Source organism: Mastigoproctus giganteus, chromosome 11, assembly GCF_048544385.1.
Source record: "Mastigoproctus giganteus isolate SK-2022 chromosome 11, ASM4854438v1, whole genome shotgun sequence".
Taxonomy (NCBI): Eukaryota; Metazoa; Arthropoda; class Arachnida; order Uropygi; family Thelyphonidae; genus Mastigoproctus; species Mastigoproctus giganteus.
The window spans coordinates 38215505-38242585 of record NC_143585.1 but is presented as its reverse complement, the minus strand read 5'-3'; the positions used below and the strand labels follow the sequence as shown (position 1 = coordinate 38242585).

The following is a 27081-nucleotide window of genomic DNA, read 5'->3' as shown; positions in this document are numbered from 1 at the left end:
AGGTGGTACTTGTGGATATGTCCACCCTTTTCCTGGCAGAGACTTAGTAATTTGGAATTGTCTCGTTTTGATCTCTCTCTCTCTGTCTTAAAAATCTCTCTACCCCATTCTGTAAAATTTGTCTGCCACCTCTATCTATTGTTCTCCAAACTCCACTAATCACATGGAACTCTTTGACTTCTTTTCTTTGAAACTCAACTTTCTCCAGTCCCACTTTCCTAACAATGAGGTAATTTTAATGTTCACAACTCCACCTAGCTTCCATTTTCTAGTCACACGGACCCAGCTGGTCGAAATACTGAGGCTTTTGCAATTACTAATGATCTCATACAGACTGTTCATCTACCTGAATGGTGCTTTTATTGGTGGGATAAATTTTTTGAATCAAGTTGATGACTTCTATCTGCTTGTTTGTTATTTGGTTTTTAGGAGCATTAGCAACTAAGGCCATATTGCTCCGGGATAGGCGGTGGTCATTCCCTGACCTTTCTGCATCCTCCGTATTTGGTGGTGATGGGCTCGAACCCCAGTCTAATCAAGAAGCGTGTGCTACGCACTGCTGCTCCTTCCCACCTGGCTAAGGAGGCGCCCCCTTCTATCTGCATCAATGCCAGGGAGAGAGATCTGATCATCAGGGATCCAAGTAACATCACAAATATGATGTTACAGGAACTGTTACCAGTGTTCCTGTATGAACAATGAAAAATTGCATTCAAGTAGTGAAGATAAGGGCAAGGATTTTAATTTCAAGAAAGGGGATTATTGTAGACTAAGGAGATTCTTGGACTCTACAAGTAAGATAAAATATACCAAAAGGAAAGTACAGCTGAATTATAGGGAACTTTCAAGGCAGTCACTGTCAAAGCAACAAATGCATTCATTCCATTAAAGAAGAGGAGTCCAAGATGGATGAAAAGGGATTTAGCAAACTTGACAGAACAGAAGAAGGCAGTATGGAATATTTAGAGTGAGAGAACACTCAGACTCACATCATTATAACAAATTTTTAACAAACAAAGATTTGTAACAAACCCACAGAGTTAGGAGGCAAAGTCTGAGTACAGTCTGTCCTCGTATAGCACGATAGTTGCGTTCCTAGAAATCCTCGTGCAATGCAAAATCGTGCAATATAAACAACAGGCCCTATGGGAAAAGTAGGGTTAGGTGCCGACCACCCAAGATTGAACACACATTTGGAACCAAAACATTACCAAACACAATAAATAATCGGTTAATTTTAATCGTTATAAAATACGTAAGTATTTTATAACGATTAAAATACGTAATAAAAATAATATTATATTATAATAAAGTATTTTTAGTATTTTTTAATACTAAAAAAGTATTTTTACGGATAAAATACGTATTTTATTCGTAAAAAATTTATTATACAGTATTAAATAAAATACTTACGTATTTTATAATACGTAAGTCGTAATAAAATATTGCTAATGCTTTTGCTTCTATCGTAAGCAAACTTGCTTTTTGTTTGATTTTCTATCCAAAGAGATGACAGCCGTTCCATCTCTTCCAATTCTTTGTGTCTTAATCTAATTGGATTTTAATTACACTTTGAGTTGTTTCCGCTATGAAAGTTGTTTTTATTTTCTCTGCATTCTTTGTAATTCTCAGCGTTGCCTCATTTAGGTCTGTAGCACGTGCAACATCGCAATATCACATGGTCTTTCATTTCGCTCAAAGCGTTTCACAATTTCATATTTTTTCTCTATTGACAGAAGCGTACTGGCCATAAGCCTTACGGGGGAAACCACGTTGGGTCGGAGGCCGGTGTGATTTTGGCCATAAACCGTAGTATGAGGCCACTATAAATTTTCCCGGGTAAGAATTTTTGACCCAGTCCGCCTCTGTTTATCGTTATTGCTTTTTTTTTTTTTTTCTCTCTGAATCTGCAGTGTCTTAGCCAGGACGCTTCCTTTTCACACCTTTTAAGTATTTTACTAATTTTTAGGGAATAAAGCGCAATTACAAAACGAAGAGGCACGCTTGATACACATAAACAAAGCTGCGCGCGTATAGCAACTGAATAAAGAACACAGTAAAGGCCGAGATACACTATTAATTAACACCTCGCATTTTACTAAAGCACATTTTTGGAGGTTCCTACCATAAAACAGTAAAAACAATTTCCAGTTGCGTTTCTGCTAGCGGAACCTGTTATAAACTGGTAGTAAACTCCATCTAATTGCATTTGCGATTATACCGATAGCTGGAATTGTGTTGGTTTTTACGTTATTATGGTGAAATGCGTTTCCCCTTCACTAATATAAAACACATAAATACATTTTCAGAATCTTCTTCATTCCTATCATGTTGCATTCGGTTGGGGTGATTCCGCGTTCGACTGCCATTTCTTGTAAACACAAAGGCGAATCGTGCATAAGCGAATTCGGTTCGTGTTATATAAGATATCGTTCCCCTATTTATAAATCGTGTATGATCGAATTCGTGTAATGTAAACACGTGTTATACGAGGACCGACTGTACAAGAAAAAACTAGCCAAGAATGAGGCCAAGAAGTTTTATTCATACACAAACACACATATATATAAAGAGGAAAGTTGTAAACCAGATAGATTCCTGTGCATGCAGGAAATAGTGAACTCATACAGCTAATGTGGCTGATGAGCTGAATGGATATTTTGTATCAATCTTAACTGTAGAAAGTCTCTTTTGGGAGGATGAATAATAGTGTGCTAGTGTACCTGAGCACTATAAGATGTCACACTGATATTAGAGAGATGGGTAGTCATAGATTGATCAGTTTGACTGTAGTAACAGGAGTGGCATGGAGTCCATAACCAATGGTATTTGTCCAGTCATATTGAATGAGGCTAATAAAGAGTATCCCAAACCATTTAGGTAATCAACATATGTAGGTAATTTCCCATAGGATCAGAGAAGTGCTAGTGTCTCACACAGTCACATAAGGGGAAACAAAGGATGAGATGGGTCAGTTGGATCTCAATGGCAGGGAAGGGCATGAAGTCAATGGTAAAAGATGCAAAACCCTGCTTGACCAATCTAATAAACAGGATTTGAATGAAGAAACAATTTTGGTTTTATACACTTAGAATTTAGCAAAACAGCTGACATGGTTCCACGGTAGGCGGTTGCTGTACAAGATGGATCATGTTGGAATTACGAGCAAGATCTTGAGGCCAAAACAAACAGGCAGTAGAAGATTATTATGTTTGTTTATTTGGTTTTTAGGAGCATTAGCAACTAAGGCCATATTGCTCCGGGGATATGCGGTGGTCATTCCCTGACCTTTCCACGTCCTCCGTATTTGGTGGTCACGGGCTCGAACCCCGGTCTAATCAAGAAGCATGTGCTACACACTGCTGCTCCTGCCCACCTGGCTATGGAGGCGGCCAGAAGATTATTATAAGTGGTCAGAGTGGGGGAGGTTTATAAATTGACCCCACTTAGGTCTCACAAGATTTGGTGCTAGGATTGTTCTTATTTCTGATTTTCTTGAATAATATCAAATGAAGGAATAAGGAATATGATGATGAAATTTGAAAATAATATGAAGGTTGGGAGGGTGGTTAACAATGCAAGTGGTTAACTATTTCTGAAATGTAGAACCATACATTTCGCATCCACCTGGCCATCCACAAGGAACTCCTTGCGGATGTGAAATGTAAGATTCTACATTTCAGAAATAACAGCCTGAAAATAACATATGTCAGATACAGTACAGGTGAAGGACATAAATGGGAAAAGAAACTTGGTTGCACTGCATGGCAACTTTTGATATGATCAGAGTGGTTGCCAGAAAGGAAAAAAACAGTGTCTTTTCAGCGATTTACCGCAATAATACAGTCCTGCAATAAATCACTGATAAGACAGCATGTGCTTTTGCATTTAGGGTGGAGTGGTTACAGCCTTATTAAACAAGTCAATGGTAAGACTGCCTTTAAATAAGACAATGCATGCTCGCTCTCTTCTCACAATTCCAATACATATGAGGGGAGACTGGCTGCTGCTGTTGGGCTTTAGATGCATCAGCAATTTAGACCATATTGTGCCATTGTGCATTACATCTGTACAAGCCTGTATTCACAGGATGATCTGCACACTGTTTGGGCTGTATACCCTAAGGGGGATATTCCACTACAGAGCCTCTGCCTGATTTCAGCTAACTACGGCTTGATTGAAGAGAATTTTAGAAATTTCTCCAGTTACCAATAGGAAACAAACCTAGACTTCTCCAAATAAGTGACATAGGTCAAAATCAATATACTCTCATGGGAGAATACTAATAGACTGGACTTCAGGAAGTTTATGTTTGGTTAGCATATTGTCAACAACTAGAATAAATTGCCTTTCTGGGTAGTTAGGTGGACAGCCTGCTGAAATTTAAGGGGCAGCTGGACCAATATCTTTTGGCAGTGGGAAGAGTACAACAGGAGTGGATATAAGTTGCAGACTTCCCCCCCTCCCCCAAGGCTGCAGCAAAAGCCTAGCATCCTTGCATCTTTTGATCTTTACTAATACTAACACTTAGGTACATTTTTTTCTATTTCTACAAAACGAAATGAAGTATTAAAAGGATACAGAGATTGTAGCCATGAAACAGAACTTGCACTGACAAAGCAACATGTCAAACTCCATACTGCCATAGCAACTGGTGACCTCTGGGTAAAATTAGAAAGTGACAACATTACCCAATCTTGAATTAAATCCTCTTGTGATTGCTGATGTAAATATTCAAATACCTGCAAAATTTAAAGTATTTCTTTTTAAAACTTTATAAAATAATTAAATGTTATACTATATAAAAATCTGCATATGAAGTAGTTTACACCTAAAAAGATGTATTATATGTGGTGCAGATATGTAACATCAAGTGAAGTGCTAAAGCTTAGCATACATGCATGTTGGTAGAGAATATAAAAAATGCAATTGAAATATTAAAATAACTTGCAAATTTTTTTGTTAGCTACTAACACAAACTCCACATATATTTTCAACTTAAATAGTTTATTGAGGATTTCCTACACAAAAGCACATACAATTATTAAATAAAATTACTCTGGTGTCAATATTTCTTAAGAAAAGATGAGATGAGGAGAAAAATGTAAAATTAAGAATGCGCGCACAGTGATTAATGCATGTTTTTCAAAAATCTTAGGAAATTAAACGGGATAAGAACTAAAGGTATAAAGAGTAATTCAGAGATTAAGAAGCTACTTTACCAAAAGCCGGCAGAATTACTTAACAAGTACAGGTCACTGTTGAATAAAAGCCGTGAATTAGGGCTGAATTTGAAAGTCTCTGCAATTCTGCCCAGACACGATAGGAGGGAGTATATGATGAGAGCCTTGTCGGTCAATTCAACCCTGGAAAGATTGTGCAAGGCTCAAGGGGTAGAATTTTTTTCAGCCTGGTCTGTACTTTTTAACAGGAGAGACTGCTTCTACAGGGATGGGTTACACTTAAATAGGAAGTGTGCAAGAATATTTGCTGATGCTATCGAGACAGTGTTAGGTGGGTCGCAAAACTGCTAGCTTGGGGGGATACAAGGACTAATAGATTAACAGTAGCCACTGGCAGAGGTGAAAGCGATTCTTGCACTGCTTCTATTGGAATGAGCAGCAGCCTGGAAAACAAGATGCAGGGTATTTCAGAGACTGCTGGGAGTCACTGCGGTACAAGTAAACACATGGGTTGTGTTAGGATAGCTAAGAATAGGAACAGGTGCATGTATACTTGCGTGTACACCAATGCTAGAGTTTGGTAAATAAATTTGATGAATTTGAGGTATTGCTCAAAACATCAAAGGCAGACATTGTTGGGATATCAGAGACGTGGTGTCACACAGATATAAGGAATGCAGAACTGGAATTTGGGGAGTACAATGTGTACAGAAAGGATAGGATAGAGCAGATAGGAAGGGAGGAGGGGTTATGCTATTAGTTAAGAAACACAAAATCCAAGGAAGTGAAGCCAGTCGACATCGCTGGACGGGGGCAGTGTTGAGTCAGTTTGGTGTGATATAGGCATTGGGAGATCAAAATTGAGAGTAGGAGTGTGCTATAGGCCTAATGACTCTGACGAGTATAATAAGAAACTGTACAGGGAAATAGAGTGGGCCAGTAAATCAGAGAGTCTTATAATGGGGGATTTTAATTTCCCAGATATTGACTGGAGTTTGTGGGTTGGTCAATCACACACTAGAAAGGCTTTTGTGGATTTATTCGATGATTGTTTTCTACATCAGCATGTTCAGGAGGCAACTAGAGGGAGTAATACTCTTGATATGATTATCAGTAGTGATTCTTCATACATTAAGAATCTGCAGATAAAGGAACCACTAGGTGGCAGTGATCACAGTGTGCTGAAGTGGGATTTACTCAAAGAGGTAACTACCATCAGGGGTAAAGGGAAGGTTTTTGCTTTCGTAAAGGCGACTACGATGGTCTGAGACAGTATTTAAATTCTATACAGTGGGACAAAACAATGATGTTACCAACAGCAAATTCAAAATGGAAAGCATTCAAAGAACTTATCTTGGAAGCTACTAGGCTTTACATACCAACTAAGAAATATTGTTCAAGGTTTAGGCCTAAATGGATGTCAGATGAACTAATGAGACATATGGCAGAGAAGAAAAATGCATGGGATACATATAAATTAATGGGTGACATGGAAGCCTATGATAGATATAAGCTGGTCTGTAACCAAGTCACAAAGGAGATTAGGCAGGCAAAGGCAAATTATGAGAAATCCTTGGCAAAGGATGCAAAGAAAAACAGAAAAGAGTTCTTTACCTATGTAAACTCTAGAAGGAAAGGGATGAATCAGATTGGTCCACTGGATATTGATGGTTGAACAGTTGAGGATCCCTCAGGTGGCTAACAAACTAAATGAGTATTTTGCATCTACATTCACACATGAGGAGTTATTCAGGAAGGGGAATGCCAGAGGTGAAGTAAACTCTGGCAGTGAGCTAGATGATTTTGTAATAACTGAGAGTAAAGTGGAGGAGAAATTCTTGAGGATAAACATAAAAAAGGTATCCGGGGTGGATGGGATCTATCCAGTTATATTAAAGGAGGCAGCAAAGGAAGTAAGCAAACTCTTAGCCATAATTATGAGAGCTTCTTTGGACTCAGGGGAGGACCCATAGACTGGAGATGTGCAAATTTGACCCCAATTCACAAAGGAGGATCAAAGGCTGACACAAGTAATTATAGACCTGTGAGTTTAACTTCTGTTCCAGGAAAATTAATGGAGGCACTGATTAAAGAAGCACTGCAGGATCATCTAGACAAGACTTCAGTTATAGCTCGGACACAGCATGGTTTTGTTAAGGGGAAGTCTTGCCTGACCAATTTTATTGGATACTATGATGCAGTCACAAAAGAACTGGATGCAGGGAATAACTTTGATATTATATATTTGGATCTTAGAAAGGCTTTTGATACTGTTGCACATGGAAAACTGCTGCACACATTGGAGAAGTCTGGCATTGGAGGCAAATTGCTGCTATGGATAAAGGGATGGTTGAGGGGGAGAAGATAGAGAGTGGTAATCAATGGACACTGTTCATTGTGGACTAATGTTATTATTGGAGTCCCTCAGGGTTCAGTGTTGTTTTCTGCATTTATAAATGATACTGATGATGGTATATCAAGCTTAATGTCCAAGTCTGCAGACGATACAAATGTTGGCAGTGTTGTTAAGGTTGAGCAGATGGGCTGAGAGGTGGCAAATGAAGTTTAACATTGACAAATGTAAAGTACTACATATGGGAAACAATAACCACAGAGCAACGTATCAACTCTGTGGTACTACACTGACAGTGGCAGAGAATGAAAAGGACCTGGGGATAATTGTGCAAGCAGATATGAAGTTTTCTGAGCAGCGCAGACGGGCTACAAGAGTAGCTCATGGTGTCTTGTCAATGATATACAGGATTTTTTCTAGCAGGGATAAGGAGGTGATTATACCCTTGTATAAGGCAATGGTCAGGCCACACCTTGAGTACTGTGTATACAGGTCTGGAGGCCTAATTTCTAGAAGAATGTAGAGCTGCTGGAACGAGTACAGAGAAGGGCAACAAGATTAGTGAATGGAACAATGGGTTTCTCTTACGAAGAAAGGCTTAAGTTTTGCAAATTGCAGTGTCTGGAGACCAGGCACCGGCGAGGTGATATGATAGAGGTGTATAAAGTCTTGAATGGTTTGAGTATGCTCAATGCCGATGGGATTCTTCCTCTTGCTCAGAATAATCACCTGAGAGGGCATAAATTCAAATTGAGGAAAGACAGATGTAGGATAGATGTGTGGAAATTTGCTTTTAGCCAGAGGGTAGCAGGTTGATAGAACAGACTTTCATCCTTGTTGTGGAAGTTGATAGCCTAAATACATTGAAGGCTCAGCTGGACAGGTATTTCGAACGAACGAAGGGGTGAAATGGGAGTGGTTTTTTTTTTTTTTTTTGGCTGATGCTGCATAAGCTTTCTTTCTTGCATCATATGCCTCTACTAATGCTAATGCTAAAGATTACTTACTATACTGTAAAGGTGACTGGATAGATTGCTATCTATCCAGTCACTGAATTGAGGCTGTGAAGAGTAATCTACCTTACCCATATATGAGTGATATATTCTCATAGCTGAAGTTTCTCAGAGAAGAAGATTAAGGCTTGATAATGTCAAGTTCTAATCTCACACCCAAAATTTAACTCTTATAATTAAAAGAGGGAATTATATATTTTTATTCATAGGAAAGATACTAAGAAAAGACTGGCGATGATGAGTTCCACTATGGTATGTATAATGCATTCAGGAAAGATAGAAGGGGTCACGCTTATTAAAAGCAACCTGAGTGCAAAAAGAGCTTTTGCTAAGTCTGAAATTATGTCTGCCAGCATAGAATCTGTATGGTGTGAGTTTGTTGGAAGCAACAGAACAATCAGTGGGAGTAATCTACAGAGCAGAAGATTGTGAAGAATATGATGAGAGACTTTACATGCAGATGGAATGGGCAAGCAAATGGGAATGTCTTATTATGGATGACTTAAATCTGCTCCAGATTGATTGGAATAAGCGGGAGGGAAACTCACCAAGGGGTAGAAAACGTTTTTAAATAAACTAGATTATTATTATTTGTCAGAATATTCCTGACCTCATTGTTACTAATGAATCAGATGACATCACAGGGCTTAAAGTACAGGAAACACTATCAGAAAGTGATCATGCAATCGTCAGTTGGAAGACGAAGAAAGATGTTGCAGTAGTTAAAGGTAAAGGCATGGGTTTTAACTTCAGAAGAGGGGACTTTGAGAGTTTAAAGTGCTATATGGCATCTGCGAATTAGGCAGACTGTAGAGGAACGGCAAATACATTTGAATTATGGAATACCTTTGAAGCAAAAATCACAGAAGCCATGAATGCGTACATATCTTTACGAAAATACTGCAAGAGGAGGATGTCAAAATGGATGACTGCAGAGCTGGCTGGTCAAATATAGCAAGGTCAAAGATAGCATAGAACAGTTTTAGAGTCCTGAAAAGTACTGAAGTCTACAACAGGTACAAGTTAATCTGTAAGAGTACTTTACAGATCAATCTTACCTTACAGATCAATATAGATTTAGTTTTGTAGCCCACAGAAAACTGTGCTGAATAAAATAAGTCTTAACTGGTAAAATCATTAAAATAACTAAAAATGCCAGGGAATTACACCTGCAACTTTAAAGTTATACAATGAGTGTATTTTTATACCAATAATTTGCTATGCTGTAGGTGCATGGGGTTATCGTGTTAATAACTGTTTGGTCTTGAAGTATTTGACTCAAGCATGTTTCTTTCTTCTCGCAATCACTAGAAATTGCAGAACAGTGTCAACAATGGCACTCCAAGTATTTGAGTGGAAAACCTCCTATCCAATATGAAGTTATGTACCACTACTTACAATATTATTATCAGAAAGCCCTGCTTGCAAGGGTGAGCAACTATTCAATTAATTTAGATATACCAACAAAGGATGATAATTCTAGAATTAGAAGCGAGTTTGTTAATAGTTGGAAATTAATTTAGTCCACTGCAGAAGTTGGTAGAGCTACTTTTAGTTACATTTCTAACGTGTCAGAATTTACCAAGCAACAGTAGGTTTGGTTTTGCCCAGGTCTGAATGTATCTTTTCTAACAGGGCATGGCAGCTCGAACTCCAAATTGTTCACTCTGGGGTTGGCTACCTCTCCAATATATAAGTGTGGTTCTCCTGAGACCACGGAGCATTTAATATTTGACCTGTTATCTCTATATAGTCTTAAGAAATAATTTACAGCTTCTTACAGAAGTGTACAATGAAGGTGACCTACCATGTTTTGTCAATGATAAAGACAATTTCCTAGCTTTTCTAATTTCGCAGACAACTGTTAACTGTTTGTGCTTAGGAAGAGACTAATTGGAGTTGATCTAAGATAAAGAGTAATGCCCTGTAATCCAGATTTTGTGTTCTAGGACAAGAACTATTATACTCTTTCCATTAAATACGTTTTCTGTAAATACACTGGTGTTCAAAAAAAGTGCATCACTTAGGAATTTCACATTTCTAATCCTTTTTTGCGATGGTATGTTACATTAATGACTAGCATCACAAACAGAAATATAAACAAAACATATTTACTAATAGTTAAGGCAAAGCTAAGTAATATTTGACAAGCACTCTCAAAATATTCGAAAATGAGCATTTGCAACCTTTATACAACGGTTTTGGTAAACACGACAATTATGGCTGAAATGTTATCAGAAGCCCCCAATTTGCTTCAGTTTATGATTTTAAATGGAAAACAAAATGAAAAGTTCACCAGGTGCAAACTAATATTTAGTTGAACCGCCTCTGGCCCTGATGACAGCAGCACACCATCGAGGCATTGACAAGATCAATTTCTGAAGATATTCAACTAATAGTTCATGGTTCCAAACACGAATTATGGCTTCCTGAACTGCACGAAGGGTCTTTGGTTTCTTTCTGGCAACTGCAGATTGGACTGATCTTCCAACCATTTTTTTCACCTGTTACAAATGTAAACACATTACTGTTGAACCTCTAATGTAGAAATGAAGCTAAAGTAATTACAGAAGTGCCTACTTACACTTTTCGCCCGATGACAAGCAGAAGAGTCGTCCTGAAAGATGCAGTTACTTGGCAGGTTGAAATGGTCTCTAATGGTTAGCAGCAATTTGCCTTCCAATATAGCCAGGTATCCATTGGCATTTATGGAACCTTTTATAAACTGAAGGTGATACGAAATGCACCCCCATATCATTTGTCTCCTATCAGAGCTATGCAGGTTGAATTTCTTCTCATCCGAGAAAATAACTGACTTCCACTGCTCAGAGGTCCATTTGACATGCTCCTTACACCAAATTAATTTGACCTTTTTCATTTTTTGTGTGAGGAGGGGCTTCTTCTTAGGATGATGGGCTACAAGTCCATTTTTGAAGGGGCATCTTCTGACTGTTACTGCACTTGCTACCACTCCTGTATGTTCTTCCCATTCTCTTTTCACCTCAGACGAAGAAGCTTTACGTTTTTTAAGGCACAAGCACTTCAAAACGCAGTCCTGTTTTGGAGTTATTTGTTATTTGTTTTTTTTTAGGAACATTAGGAACTAAGGTCATATTGCTCCGGGAATATGCGGTGGTCATTCTCTGACCTTTCCACATCCTCTGTATTTGGTGGGTATGGGCTCGAACCCCGGTCTAATCAAGAAGTGTGTACTACGCACTGCTGCTCCTGCCCACCTGGCTACGGAGGCGCTATGCTGTTTTGGAGTAGAGACTCGTTTGCATCCAGTTGCTTTTTTCCTATCAGCAGAACCAGTATTCTTGAGTTTGGAAAGAAATCTACTCACTGTAGACTGATTATAAGACACTCTATAAGCAATATGATGGGAAGAACATCCTTTCTTACATAAAGCAACAATAGCACTCTTTCTTCATGGCGTCAACTGCACATAACTCGCCACTCTGACACAAGGAAGGAATGACTGCAACTCTTTCAGAGCATGCATGCTTATATAGCTGAAAGTAACAACTGATGCAATCTGTAAGAAATATTGCCATATACTTACGTTATTCTGATGACAATTACAATTTTAAGGGGTGATGCACTTTCTTTGAACACCAGTGTATGCCCTTAGTGTTCTTTTCTTATGTAAATATGTTGTAAGTATAAATTGGATTTAGTGGACTTAACAGACAGGTCTGTTGGTTGTGTTAGTGATTCTTGAGCTGGGTGTGGCTCCTGTCAAGGTGTGACTTGTAAAGTTTGTTGTTTGTTGTTTGGTTTTTAGGAGCATTAGCAACTAAGGCCATATTGCTCCGGGAATATGCGGTGGTCATTCCCTGACCTTTCCGTATTTGGTGGTGACGGGCTCGAACTCCGGTCTAATCAAGAAGCGTGTGCTACGCACTGTTGCTCCTTCCCACCTGGCTACGGAGGCGCCTAACTTGTAAAGACTATCAGGATAATGATAGTGGTTTTGTGTACAGAGAGGAAAAGTTGGTTATGCATGTTGTAAATATGGTATTGAATTGTACAACACTGACAAGGTGCTGTTTATTTTTGTACACTACGTCTGCCTTCTGAGTTTAATGCCGAAATCTGATAGTATAGGATTAGATAATCATTGAGTTTTATTAAGAGGCTAAGTAGTTGAGTTCTGTATAATGACAGGAAAACTGTGTCTGGTTGCTGTGGACTAATAGTAATACTTTTAAAATGGTGTTAATTAATGTAATGTATTGCTCTTCATAGTTTTGGATTTTCTGATTAAGTTCTCCAGGAGTGATGATCGTACTCACTTAGGTAATAGTATACATTGTATATAGGTATTTTATCTGGATCAAATTGTCCACTACTCTGTCAATTTATTTCTATCTATTTATATTTTATTCTTTTCATTCTTAGTTATTTCCAGGATATGCCTCCTTCTTTCATCTCCAATCTGTCTATCCTCTTTTCCTTCCCCACAAACCCCTACTTCTCCTTCTAAATTCCCTTTTCTTTTCCTTTGATAATTTTTTTTCTCTCTCTTTCTATAAACTATTGTAAACTTTTCTATTTCAGGGGATGTCTATTGCTTCTTCCCCTTCCAATCCCCATACCTCTCATTCTTATCTCCACTTCCTTTCCCTAAAAACTTTGGGACTCCAAGGCTTGCCTGATAGCCCCAGTAAGAGTTTCTGTTAAAAGTAGTCCCTGGCATGCCTCCTCGTGTCCAAGGTTGGGAGTCAGGGGGCAGTGGATCATGTGTCCCTTGCCCCCTGACTGCAAAGTCACAAGGTGCCGGCACTCAACACTCAACATAACAATACACATACTTACACTTGCCGGCCTTGGCCTTTGCAGATGATACAGCGGCATATAGGGGGAACCCTACAGACCACAATTAAAACAAACACACCTTGAACTTGTAAGAGTACTGCAAATAAGGTCAGGGAGGCGAAGGCTGCGTATGAGAAGGCATTGGCTAAGAGAGCGAAGAATGGGGCCAAGGAATTTTTCATGTATGTGAACAACAAAGAAGAGAGCTAATCAGATTGGACCCTTGTGCACTGGGTGTGGGAAAATCTTGGATAACCCAGCTGATGTTGCATTGGTCTTTATTGAGGAAAGACCATTCATCCTGAGAAGAGGCTGTGTAAATGAGGTTAAGCCATATGAAATTAGTGATGTTGTAATTACAGATGATTGTTTATTAGAAAAACTTTTGAGCATAAAGGCAAATAAGGCTCCTGGAGATGATGGCATATACTCTGTAGTTTTGAGGGAGAGCGCGAGGGAGTGTATCGAACCACTGAGGTTAATCATGAGGGCATTTTTGGACTCAGGGGAAATTTCTTTGGATTGGAGAAGTGCCAATGTATTGCCAATACAATTAAAAGCGGTTCTAAGAGTGATTTTGGTAACTACAAACAGGTTAGTCTGACTTCAGTAGTAGGAAAAATCTTAGAGGCAATGATTAAGAGTACATACAATTGTTCTCTAAATCCAGCTCATGCGCTGGATTTAGGGAACAATTTTGACATAGCTTATTTGGATTTTGGCAAAACACTTGATTTGACCACTCACAAGAGGTTACTGTATAAGCTTGAACGGTTTGGATTACTGGTAAGATTCTAAGATGGAGTATTGGGTGGCTGCAGGGCACAAGGCAGAGGGTTGTGTTTAATGGATATTCTTCAGATTGGTGTAACATCAGGAGTGGGGTCCTTCTTGGACCACTCTTGTTTCTCATTTTCATAAATGACATCAACGAAGGGATAGAAGGTGTGACGTAAAAATTTGCTGATGGCGTAAAGATCGGCAGAATTGTTAATGACAATGATAAGCAGTGTTCCTTTGGGATGACTTGAATGGACTTCAAAGATGATCAGAGAAATGGCAGATATGTTTTAATACTGCTAAATGCAAGGTCCACAAATAAAGTATACACTTGGTGGTGTTGAATTAAAAATAGTGGAGGAGGAAAGGGATCTGGGAGTTACAATATTGGCAGATATCAAGTTTTATTAACACTGTAAACAGGCAGCCAAGAAAGCTCATGTTGTCCTATCAATGATTTATCGAATGTTATCTTGAAGAGATAGGGAGATCATAATCCCACTGTATAAGGCAATTGTAAGACCACATTTGGAATACTGTGTTCAAATATGGTGATCTCATCTGGAAAAAAAAGAAAAAAAAAAAACGAAAGAGCTTCTTGAAAGGATCCAAAGGTGGGCATCTTGAAAGGTGAGATTGGTGCGATGACAGTTGCTGTGTACTGACAATTGGCAGCACAGTTGCATTGTGCATTCTAAACTATTTAGAAAACTAAACTATTTAGAAGCAATAGCATAGTTGCTATTGCTTCTAAATAGTTTAGTTTTTACTTTGGTTTCATTGTTAGTGTATTTTAAATCTTGTGTAAGTAGTAAGTAAGACTAGTGTGCATTATTTTTTGTGCAGTAGTTTGATATTAATAAATTCAAGAATTTATAACAAAATATTAAAAAAGAACATCCAGAATAAAGAGACAAAGTTTGGAAAATTTTTTTAACGTTCCTTTTAAATATCATAAACATGAATCTTCTGAATCTGTGGGAAAACAAAGAAGAAAAGAAACTATATTAATAATGAACCACAGCCTGGAATGTCTTTTGATACTGTAGTCAGAAAAAAACTCAAACAAATAGTTTGTATCTCTGGATTGAAAAACAAGCAGTGAAGGAATATTACCTCAATTAATGGTCACCTATTCCATTCACTTAAAGGAAACTTATGACAGTCTGAAATTCTTTTTTAGAGAAGATGAAATATTGTGACTACAAGTGTTTTGTTTGTTGAAATTGCTCACAGCATTCTCTTACTGTGTTTATTTAGTAGTAAAGCTGTGCTTTATTTTAGAAAACTTCTGGAGTGTTTCCAGCTAGCCATTCCTGGAAAATGGTGTAACAGATTATTCTGTAAAGGAATCTCAAATAACCTTAGACTTAAAAGTAACTTATGACCATAGGGCTTGTCAATACAAAATGCAGTGCTTTTTTTTTGGTTGAGAAAAGTTGGGTTGTCTGAAAGGATTTGGCCATTCTGATAATTTTCTATCTAATGACTAGCATGTACAGAATGGTGAACCACATTCTTCACTGCTTTCTCAACTTGATTATTTCAACAAAAAATATGAGTGGCTTATCATTGCTAGTGATGTAAGTGTTGGATGCAAGTGGTGCTCAAAAGCTGTATCTTTAAATGTTGAAAGTGCTAAACAGTTACATATTTCATCCAAATGGCAATCATGATCTCTAAAGTTCATGGTTCAAATAAAGAAAATTTGTGATCATCAATGAGAAAAAATTAAAAGAACATCATGAATCAGTTTCACATAATAAAGCATTTGAAATAATAATTTCTGAAAAAAATATTTTGTCAAAGAATATTTACAAAGAAAAACATGAAAAACATTTACAACGCACCATCAGAATTTTTAACACTTATCTATTGTATAATTAAAAATAATTGACCATTTTCAGATATGAAATATTTAATAGAACTTCAAAAAAAGAATAATGTCGATATGGACATATCATTGCAATCCAGATTTATGGTCCTGCTTGTTGCAAAACAAGCAGGACCATCTACTGAAATGAGAAAACAACTTTTTGGAAAACTTATAAAACAAGGAAGTAAAATTTCAATCATTATAGATGAAGCTTCAACTGTTTCACATAAAAGCGTTTTAATTATTTACTTAAAATGTCAAATTTCAAGACTTTGAAGATAGTTTTAATGGTTTTTGTTGATCTCATGGAGCTGAAAGGAATGACAGCTGAAATAATTTATCAGACTTATTGTTGGTGCTCGAGGTAAATGGTTTCAACGAGAAATATTTACACGAAAATCTTACTGTATTTTGTACAGACAATGCCAGTGTAATGCTAGGGAGAAAGTCTGGAGTTTCACTAAAAGTTTTAGAAAACTTTCTGGATGATTTAATTTGGCACTAAGTCACTGTATTCAATTATCTCCGGATGGTGCAATAAATGATGTAAATCAATTTAAATCTTTTCTCGATAAACGTTGTTTCCTATGTACATCAAATAAACATTAGAGAGAATTAAATAATATATCTGAAGAGATAGAAATTGAAGTAATGAAAACTGGAAGAATATTTGGACCTCAATGGGCAGTTTGGAAATTGTCTCAAGACTTGTGTATATTCACTTTATACAGAAACTGTGAAGTGGGAATAGTTAAACATTTGGAAAATGAAAAATATTTTATAGATTTGGTTTTAATAAATGACATTCTAACAGAGATGTCAATACTTTCTTTAGCTTTACAAGAAAGAAATATTTCAGTTATTAAAGCTGACAGATTAATTCAATGAACGATAAAAATGATTGAACATGCAAAACTAAATAAAGGAAACAATGAAAGAGAAGTGGAAGATATTATAAAAATAAATAAATACGATATACCATTTGAAACAAAACAATAAAGCATCAATTCCAAGAGAAAAACTATTAGATTATCTAATAAAGTATATGAAAATGCATTTGTTGTTTGATGACAAAAGGGAAAAAATATAATGAACTTTTAAGTTTTTTAATTTATTTAATCCTGAAACTTGGCCAAATAATGCTTGCAGAGCTCTGTGGATTGAAAGTGAACAAAAATTAATAAATTTAATTTACTTAAATATAGCATTTCAATATGTGATTTTTGTGACTTAGTCAATAATAGAGATACTGAACTCTCTACTTATTGAGACTATAAGTCACCTAACAACTATCATTTTAATGGGGGGAGGGAATCATTGAAAGAGTTTGATGCAGTTTCCTATGTTAAACCATGGCTCAGACAGGGGCATCATTTAGCTAGTGACTCCTAATTATCAGATAAAAACGATCTGATAATTCAGGAGTTAAAGTTATCATTTGCTATCAGCTTATTATTATTAAATAACAATTTATAACACATTACATAATGAAGGAGGCCAAAGTTTTTTGATTGTCCCCTCCCCTCCCCCAAGATTTCCATTTCCCATAATAGCTGAACAAATTTATATGAAAGGAAAATACAGAAAAAAAAAAAAAAAAAAGAGATCTTACAGATAAAACAAAAAGCTCACTAAATCATTTGATTTTACTAAGCCATCTGCAGCAGAGAAGAATCACAGAAATAGCTTTTGGATGAAGGATACAATTATTATTTTTTCTGCAACATTTCTCAATCTACAATTAAAAAACAGGATGGCCTTACAGTTTTCCTACTTCATAAAGTATTTGAAAAAGGTTCATTTGTATTTTATTATATAATATTATAATAGATCTCTGCAGATGAAAAAGGAGTGGGTTCATAATTTTTACATTTTTTAAGTTTATACAAAAGTATTTACTAAAATAAATTTTAATGTAGAAAAATCCAAAACCATTTTAATGGCATAAACAGAGGCTTGTTTAGAGGGCAGGCTAGCTGGACAGCAGCTCTGAGTGTATCTTGAGGAGTGGGAGAATACAGAATGGAAGTTCATGAAAACTACAACAAGAACTGTACCATCAGGGAATTGTACCTTTCTTGGTGCAGATATATTTAGGTATGCCTCTGGTATAACAGTTCAACATTTTTGAAGCTCTAATCTATCCTAATCTAACTATTGATATATGTGTTGTGACCTGTCCTGGTGATGATAGCCTAGGAAATTTACTCTTTTAATTAATTTACTGAATTTACCTTCAAACTGTGCATATTGTTGCAAGTAAAAATCTAATGGAAGACACAAAAAGAAGCCGGCCATTTGCCTATACATGTGTGTGTATGTTCATATGCACGAGGGAGAGTATATTCTTAATAAACTTGAGGTAAGAACTATCTAGAAATTGAATGGCACACAAACATTCAATCACAATTTTAATTTAAAAACCCTATTTTAATCCTGAGTTGTAGGTGATTAAAACAGCGAGATCAAATATAAACACAAAAGGACATTTCATCTTGTATTTGCTATTTTAATAATTTACATTCACATATCTTACCTGAAAGACAACTCCAGCCATTAGCTGAGGGTGAGGTTGCTGGCTAGAAAGGAATTCTCCAATCACTTTGTTGAGTACATCCTGAGCTGGAAAAAATTCCATGAGGAATGAAGGCAGTATCTGGCATATCACTTGAGCTTCGAATGGAAATCCACGTTTGATTCTATTTGGGGAGGAAACCATCCATGAATCCTTATCTATTCGACATTACTGTGTTACATAAATCAAAATCAGATTTTTAATATCCCCAGTATGCTTATATAAATAATTTCCCACTGACTATATAAAGGAACAGGAAACAAGAACATTTGTTGCAAAAAAAAAAAATTAAATTTCACAAGTATACATAAAACTTTACTTTCTTTTTAGTACTGTAATACTTTGTTTTCAGAGTCTATTTTAAGACACTTTTCCAAGTCTTTAATGCACCACAAATGAATAACTGAGGAATCTAGATGACCAAAATCTAGTCAAAAGGCAAGTGAAAAAGTTAAGACACTGTCTTTTGATCTGGAGTCACAAATAACAGAATTTCACTGAAAATGCTCAAGAAATGAAAAGTATTAATCATGTGCCATCTAGTTTATGTATTTGTAATTTCTCACTTATTGAGTTAAATTACTGTTCATTATGAGAAGTTCATTAAGATGCCAACTGCTTGAAAGTTCTGCCCTGATACGTGGAAGGCCTGGAAAGTCTCAGGATCCATTGTGCTCCTGTACATAAGCCACTGACTTGGTCAGATGGATCAGTTGATTATATGAAACATACAGCAAATTTAGAGTGCTCATTTTCTTTTTTACATGAAAGAAATATGGGTTACTGGTTAAAAACGGAAATGAAAGGGAAGGTTACTTTCCTTTCAGAATCCTTCTGAATCCTACTGAAAGGAAAGTAATAAACCACATCAGCCAAAAAAAGTTACTGCAAATGTTTTGCTGAGCATTTAGCAGTAAGATTTATATGGACAGTTTTGTAGGATCCTGGAGAAGAACAGAAACTAAATTTGTGCTTTTTTAAAAAAGTACTGTCAAATGAGCCCACAAAACATGCCAAATTATGCTGACATTTCCACATCAGTTCCACACAGTTGTGGAACTGATGTGGAAATGTCAGTTCACAACTGTGTGGAAACAACAGTTCCACACAGTTGTGCAAATGCAGCTGTTGGAGATGCTGAGAGTTCTGATATTTACTAATAACCTCACACAATCTCTTCATTTACTTCTAGAGTACCAGATAATGGAAAAGAATACCAAACTAACTATATAGCTACCACTCTTGATCTTTTTTTTCACCAACCTTTCAGAGAGAGAGACAGAGTACACAGTTAATGTTAGTTGTTCCCCAGGTACCTCAGAAGAGAATTGAGCACAATTCTGTAATATATTATACTGTTTAGATGTAAAAGGTGTAGCTATTAAATAACAAGACTGTGCGCACAGCCACTTCACACCAAGTGCCACCTGTGAAACGAAGACACAGCACTTGAACCTTTCATTAACTGTCTGCCAAGTCACATTCCAATATGCTAATTCACTATGCAGTGAGACAGGTTTCATTACCTAGTGTTTTTGCAGTTTGCCAGAAAAATGACAAACAAAAGGATCAAACAACGAATAAGCAGCGAATTTTTAACAAAACTAAAGAAAACACCAACTGAAAGTTATGAGTTGTTACGTCAAGTTTATGGGGAAGTTACTATGTCAAGAGATCACGTGTTTGAATAGCATAAAAGATTTTTAGATTTTAGAAGGAAGAGAGAAGGTGGAAGATGACGAATGACCAGGCCTTCCGGTATCCATTAAAACTGATGAAAAAGTGGATTAGGTAAGGACACTGATTAGAAGTGATTGTTGTTTAAGCATTAGAATGGTTGCATCAGAACTCAATATGGGAAAAGAAACAGGCAAATTTTAACAAAATTTAGACATAAGAAAAGTGCATGCCAAGTTGGTTCCAAAAAATTTTGAACAAAGATCAAAGAATGAGATGACTCCAAGTTTATGAAGATGTTTTTAAAAAAAATGAAGATCTAGACCAGGGTTTTCCAAACTTTTTTAGTCACGGAACACTTTTCATCTCACAACAGTGATGGAACACTTACAAAACACAAGTTTAGCGGGAGCCAAAGAACTGTTTGTAATATTTTATTACGTACAGGTTTCATTACCTAGTGTTTTTGCAGTATGCCAGACACACTGTGCAACAGGAGCATCTTTATTTCCAACACATGTAAAGCCGAAATTCAAATAACTGTTATCATACTTTTATTAGTTGGTTTCAGTTGTTTCACTTTGGATTTTTTGGGGAACAAAAGGCTGTGATCGTTCATCCTCACTTTGAAGTGTGACAATATTGTGTTCGTTTTCATCGACCATGATTGCAATACTAGAAGTACTTGCTCTCGTTTTAAAGTTCCTTTTTTTCAACCACGAATCCATGGTCATTTATTTTAATAATAGTATTTCAAAATACTGATAATTATCAAAAAAAAATTTAAACAAGGAAGTGAGTTTAGCTATGATATCGGTTCGCTTCCCCCCTCTCCTTCAACCCGTGTACTCCAGACTAAATTGCATATGAATGGCATATTAGATCACTACATTGCTACTTTTCGTAGATATCATTACCTCTACACATACTTTTCTATGCAAAAGCACGCCAAAATAAAGTGTTCTGCAGTCTATTTGATTATTAGTCTATGCCAGTATATTAATAACTGAAAAAAATAATGTTAAAAATTATAATGATACAAAAGTGGTGTCTGCTACAAATATGCAAAATTTATTTTATTTTATTAATTACGATTTTTCGCAGAACACTTGCTCACATCTCAAGGAACACTAGTGTTCTGTAGAACACAGTTTGAGAAACGCTGATCTAGACTTTGAGTACTGTAATAACTTGAAATGAAAGTTGGCTGTTCCAGTACAACCCAAAAACTAAAAGCCAGTCAATGCAATGGAAGATAAACCAAAAAAAAAAAATCAAGAATGCCAAAATCAAAATTAAAACCATGCTTCTTTGTTTTCTTTAATATTAAAGGAATTATTATTAGCATTAGTAGAGGCATACGATGAAAGAAAGCAAGCTTATGCAGCATCAGCAAAAAAAAAAAAAAAACGCTCCCATTATGGCTGAATACATCCCGTGAAATCAGAGTGTCAATCAAACTTATTACATTGTTCTGACAAGGCTGTGTAAAAAAATTCAAAGAAAGAGACCTGAATTGTGGAAGAATGGTTGGGTGCTCCATAAAGACAAGCTCCAGCACACAATGTGCTTTCTGTTTGCCAGTTTCTGGCCAAAAAACAAATCCCTGTGTGTGAACATGCACCCTACTTGACAGACCTAACTCCTCGTGACTTTTTTCTCTTTCGTAAATTGAAACGTGCACTTAATAGAATCCATTTTCAGTTCATTGAAGACATTCAGAAAAAAATGACTGAAGCATTAAATGGGCTTACAGAAGATGACTTCCAGAAATGTTTCTATGCTTGGAAGAAACATATGGAACAGTGTGTGTGTGCAAGCCCAAGACAATTATTTTGAAGGAGATAAATTGTAAGGCATGAAATGTTTCAATATTTCCTTATATTTATTTTATTGCAAGTCTTGTTATTTAATAGACACACCTGGTATTTGTTGTCAGGATGGGATTTCTCACAAGGCAAACTGGATCTGCATCTGGGTGTTTTTGCTCTGAAATACCACCTACAGCAGAGGTGGTGAAACTCACATATTCAGGTGAAAATATGGTCCTGCTCATCCTGAAAATATGAGTATCCACCAAAAACATTTCAAAAGGGAATCCTTCCAAAAGGGTGGAATGCAGAATAAAATATCTCAACAAGAATAATTTCACCCACATGATCAGGGCAAACTTTAGGATTGGATTTAAAAAACAATCCTATATTCTAAGTAATCCAACCAAGGAAAAAAGAAATAGAAATCATGCAGCTCATTCCATTTCATATTTTTGTAATGCCAAATGACACAAGTTTGAAAACAGACTTTTTTTTAACTATTCATAATGCAATGATCAGATGAAGTAAAAGTAGAGGGGGGGAAAACATGTATGAATTAATGAAGGTTTTGCATATGCTGTAGTGTACACACAGCAAAGATATATCCACACCTTGACATAACTGGCCTCAACAGCACCTCCCTCCAGCCACTAGCTGGCAAGATTATGCAGCATCAGCCAAAAAAACAAAAAAACACACTTCCATTTCACCCCTCCTTTCATTCGAAATACCTGTCCAGCTGAGCCTTAAATTTATTTAGGCTATCAACTTCCACAACAAGGGATGGAAGTCTGTTCCACCAACCAACTACACGCTGGCTAAAGGCAAATTTCCGCACATCTATCCTACATCTGTCTTTCCTCAATCTGAATTTATGCCCTCTCAGGTGATTATTCTGAGCAAGAGGAAGAATCCCATTGGCATTGAGCATGTTCAAACCATTCAAGGCTTTATACACCTCTATCAGATCACCTCGCCGGTGCCTAGTCTCCAGACACTGTAATTTGCAAAACTTAAGCCTTTCTTCGTAAGAGCAACCCTTTGTTCCATTCACTAATCTTGTTGCCCTTCTCTGTACTCGTTCCAGCAGCTATACATCCTTCTTGAAATGAGGCCTCCAGACCTGTATACAGTACTCAAGATGTGGCCTGACCATTGCCTTATACAAGGGAATAATCACCTCCTTATCCCTGCTAGAAAAATTCCTGTATATCATTGACAAGACTGCATGAGCTACCCCTGCAGCCTGTCTGCACTGCTCAGAAAACTTCATATCTGCCTGCACAATAACCCCCAGGTCCTTTTTGTTCTCTACCACTGTCGGTGTAGAAACACAGAGTTGATATGTTGCTCTGGGGTTGCTGTTTCCCATATGTAGTATTTTACATTTGTCAATGTTAAACTTCATTTGCCACCTCTCAGCCCATCTGCTCAACCTTTTCAGATCCTGTTGCAGCAGCATAGCGTCAGTAGTGTCCTTAACAACCCTGCCAACCTTTGTATCGTCTGCAAACTTGGACATTAAGCTTAATATACCATCATCAATATCATTTATAAATACAGAAAACAATAATGGACCCAACACTGAGCCCTGAGGGACTCCACTAATAACATTAGTCCACGATGAGCAGTGTCCATTGAGTACCACTCTCTATCTTCTCCCCCTCAACCACCCCTTTATCCATAGCAGCAATTTGCCTCCAATGTCACACTGTTCCAATTTGTGTAGCAGTCTTCCATGTGCAACAGTATCAAAAGCCTTTCTAAGATCCAAGTATATAATATCAAAGGTATTCCCTGCATCCAGTTCTTTTGTGACTGCATCATAGCATCCAATCAAATTGGTCAGGCAAGACTTTCCCTTAAAACCATGCTGTGTCTGAGCTATAACTGAAGTCTTGTCTAGATGATCCTGCAGTGCTTCTTTAATCAGTGCCTCCATTAATTTTCCTGGAACAGAAGTTAAACTCACAGGTCTATAATTACTTGTGTCAGCCTTTGATCCTCCTTTGTGAATTGGGGTCAGATTTGCACATCTCCAGTCCATGGGTAACTCCCCTGAGTCCAAGGAAGCTCTCATAATTATGTCTAAGGGTTTGCTTACTTCCTTTGCTGCCTCCTTTAATATAACTGGATAGATCCATCCACCCCAGGTGCCTTTCTTGTGTTTATCTTCAACAATTTTTCCTCCACTTTACTCTCAGTTATTACAAGATTATCTAGCTTACTGCCAGAGTTGAATACAACTCTGGTATTCCCCTCGCTGAATAACTCCTCATGTGTGAATGTCGATGCAAAATATTCATTTACTTTGTTAGCTACCTGAGCAGGATCATCAACAGTTGAACCATCGATATCAAGTGGACAAATCTGATTCATCCCCTTCCTTCTAGAGTTTACATAAGTAAAGAACTCTTTGCTGTTTTTCTTTGCATCCTTTGCCAAAGATTTCTCGTAATCTGCCTTCGCCTGCTCAACCTGCTTTGTAACTTGGTTACAGATCAGCTGATATCTACCATAGGCTTTTGTGTTAATTTATATGTATCTCATGCATTTTTCTTCTCTGCCATATGTCTTATTAGTTCATCTCATCCATTTAGGCCTAAACCTTGAACAATATTTTTTAGTTGATATGTAAAGCCTAGTAGCTTCCAAGATAAGTTCTTTGAATGCTTTCCATTTTGAATTTTCTGTTGGTAACATCATCAGTTGATCCCACTGTACAGAATTTAAATACTGTTTCAGACCATCGTAGTCGCTTTTATGAAAGCAAAAACCCTTCCCTTTACCCATGATGGTAGTTACCTCTTTGAGTAAATCCCACTTCAGCCCACTGTGATCACTGCCTTTATCTGCAGATTCTTATTGTATGAAGAATCACTACTGATAATCAGATCAAGAGTATTACCCCCCCTCTAGTTGCCTCCCGAATATTCTGATGTAGAAAACAATCATTCAATAAATCCACAAAAGCTTTGCTAGTGTGTGTGTGTGTGTGTGTGACCAACCCACAAATTCCAGTCAATATACCAACTGACCTGGATGCTTCCTGGAGTGTTATCAATGGCCTATCTAGCAGCCAGCATGCAAAAACTTGTGCTACAACATTATCCTTGAAATGTAAGGAATACTGAATCTTACCATGATGCCAATCATACTTCAAAAAATGTCAGTAATACTGCATGAGAGAAGAGATGGGAGAGAGGAGGTTGGAGATCTGGAGACCAAACACGGTTTTCAACATTTGGGGGTATATTCAGTCTTACCAATAATCGCACCATTGTGAAGGTGTAGCAGAGGAAGTGGGGCCTGAATGTCAGCATCCATCAGCATTTTAGACTTCCAGGTAGTAGTCCAAGTTGTCATAACTGGAAGAATGTAACAAACCTCAGGGATCAATGTGTGACTGGTCAGGGTACCAAAATACCTCAGCTGATACTGGAAGGGGCTTATCACATAATAAGACTGGATTATCCCAGTAATAACAGTGGCAAATGATGCAAGAAATCAAGCTTATATAGCTTCAGCCAAAAAAAAAAAAACCCTTTACCAATCCATACCATCCAAGAATTTGTCTAATTCTTTCTTGAATTTATTCAAACCATCTGCTGGCTGAAGGCAATCTTTCACACAAGTATCCTGCAACTATTCTTCCTCAACTTGAATTTATGTCCCCTCATTTTTAGAGTCTAGCAAAGAGGAAGAATGCCATTAATATTTAGCTTACTCAATCCATTTAAGGCCTTAAAAACTTCAATCAGATCTCCCTGCAGTTTCCTAGTCTCCAGATGCTACATTTTGTAGAACTGAAGCTTTTACAGCTAAGATCACCCTATTGTTCCATTCACCAATCTGGCTGTCCTTCTTTGCATTCATTCCAGTATATCTACATCCTTCTTAAAGTGAGGCCTCCAGACCTGCATACAGTACTCAAGACAAGGCCTAACCATGGCCTTATACAAGGAGATAATCACTTCCTTATCCCTGCTGGCAAAGTTTCTGTATATCATTGACAAATCCCATGAGCTGTCCTGGCAGCATGTCTGCACTGCTCAGAGAACTTCATGTCTAACTACACAATTAACCCTCAGGTCTTTTCAATTTCCACTAACCTGAGTATAGTACCACAATTTTGATAAGTTACTCTCAGATTACTGGTACCCATATGCAGCACCTTGCATTTGTCAATGTTAAACTTCAACTGCCATTTCTTAGCCCATCAACCTAATTTTCCTAGGTCTTGTTGCAGTAGTTCACCTGATTGCTGTTGTTAACCACCCCTGCCAACCTTCGTATTATCTGAAAACTCAGTCATTAGCATTAGCATTAGTAGAGGCATATGATGCAAGAAAGCAAGCTTATTAAGCATCAGCCAAAAAAAACAAAAAAAAAACACACCACTCCCATTTCACCCCTCTGTTCGCTCGAAATACCTGTCCAGTTGAGCCTTAAATTTGTTTAGGCTATCAACTTCAACAACAAGTGATGGAAGTCGGTTCCACCAACCAACCACCCGCTGGCCAAAGGCAAATTTCCGCACATCTATCCGACATCCGTCCTTCCTCAATTTGAATTTATGCCCTCTGAGCATGCTCAAACCATTCAAAGCCTTATACACCTCTATCAGATCACCTCGCCGGCGCCTAGTCTCCAGACTCTGTAATTTGCAAAACTTAAGCCTTTCTTCGTAAGAGCAACCCTTTGTTCCATTCACTAATCTTGTTGCCCTTCTCTGTACCCGTTCCAGCAGCTCTACATCCTTCTTGAAATGAGGCCTCCAGACCTGTATACAGTACTCAAGATGTGGCCTAACCATTGCCTTATACAAGGGAATAATCACCTCCTTATCCCTGCTAGAAAAATTCCTGTATATCATTGACAAGACACCATGAGCTACTCTTGCAGCTCGTCTGCACTGCTCAGAGAACTTCATATCTGCCTGCACAATTACCCCCAGGTCCTTTTCATTCTCCACCACTGTCAGTGTAG

At 37.3% G+C, this 27081-nt stretch overlaps 1 protein-coding gene across 1 annotated transcript in view; it reads right to left on the bottom strand.

Moving 5' to 3' along the window:
* The window catches only part of htt (huntingtin), a 688215-nt gene that overhangs the window by 21654 nt on the left and 639480 nt on the right, over positions 1-27081 (bottom strand). Inside the window, exons 55-56 of the mRNA XM_090385445.1 lie at positions 18563-18725; positions 4582-4742 (exon numbers count right to left, since the gene is read on the bottom strand). Of these exons, the coding sequence (XP_090241571.1) occupies positions 4582-4742; positions 18563-18725 (324 nt within the window). The remainder of the gene's footprint in view (positions 1-4581; positions 4743-18562; positions 18726-27081) is intronic.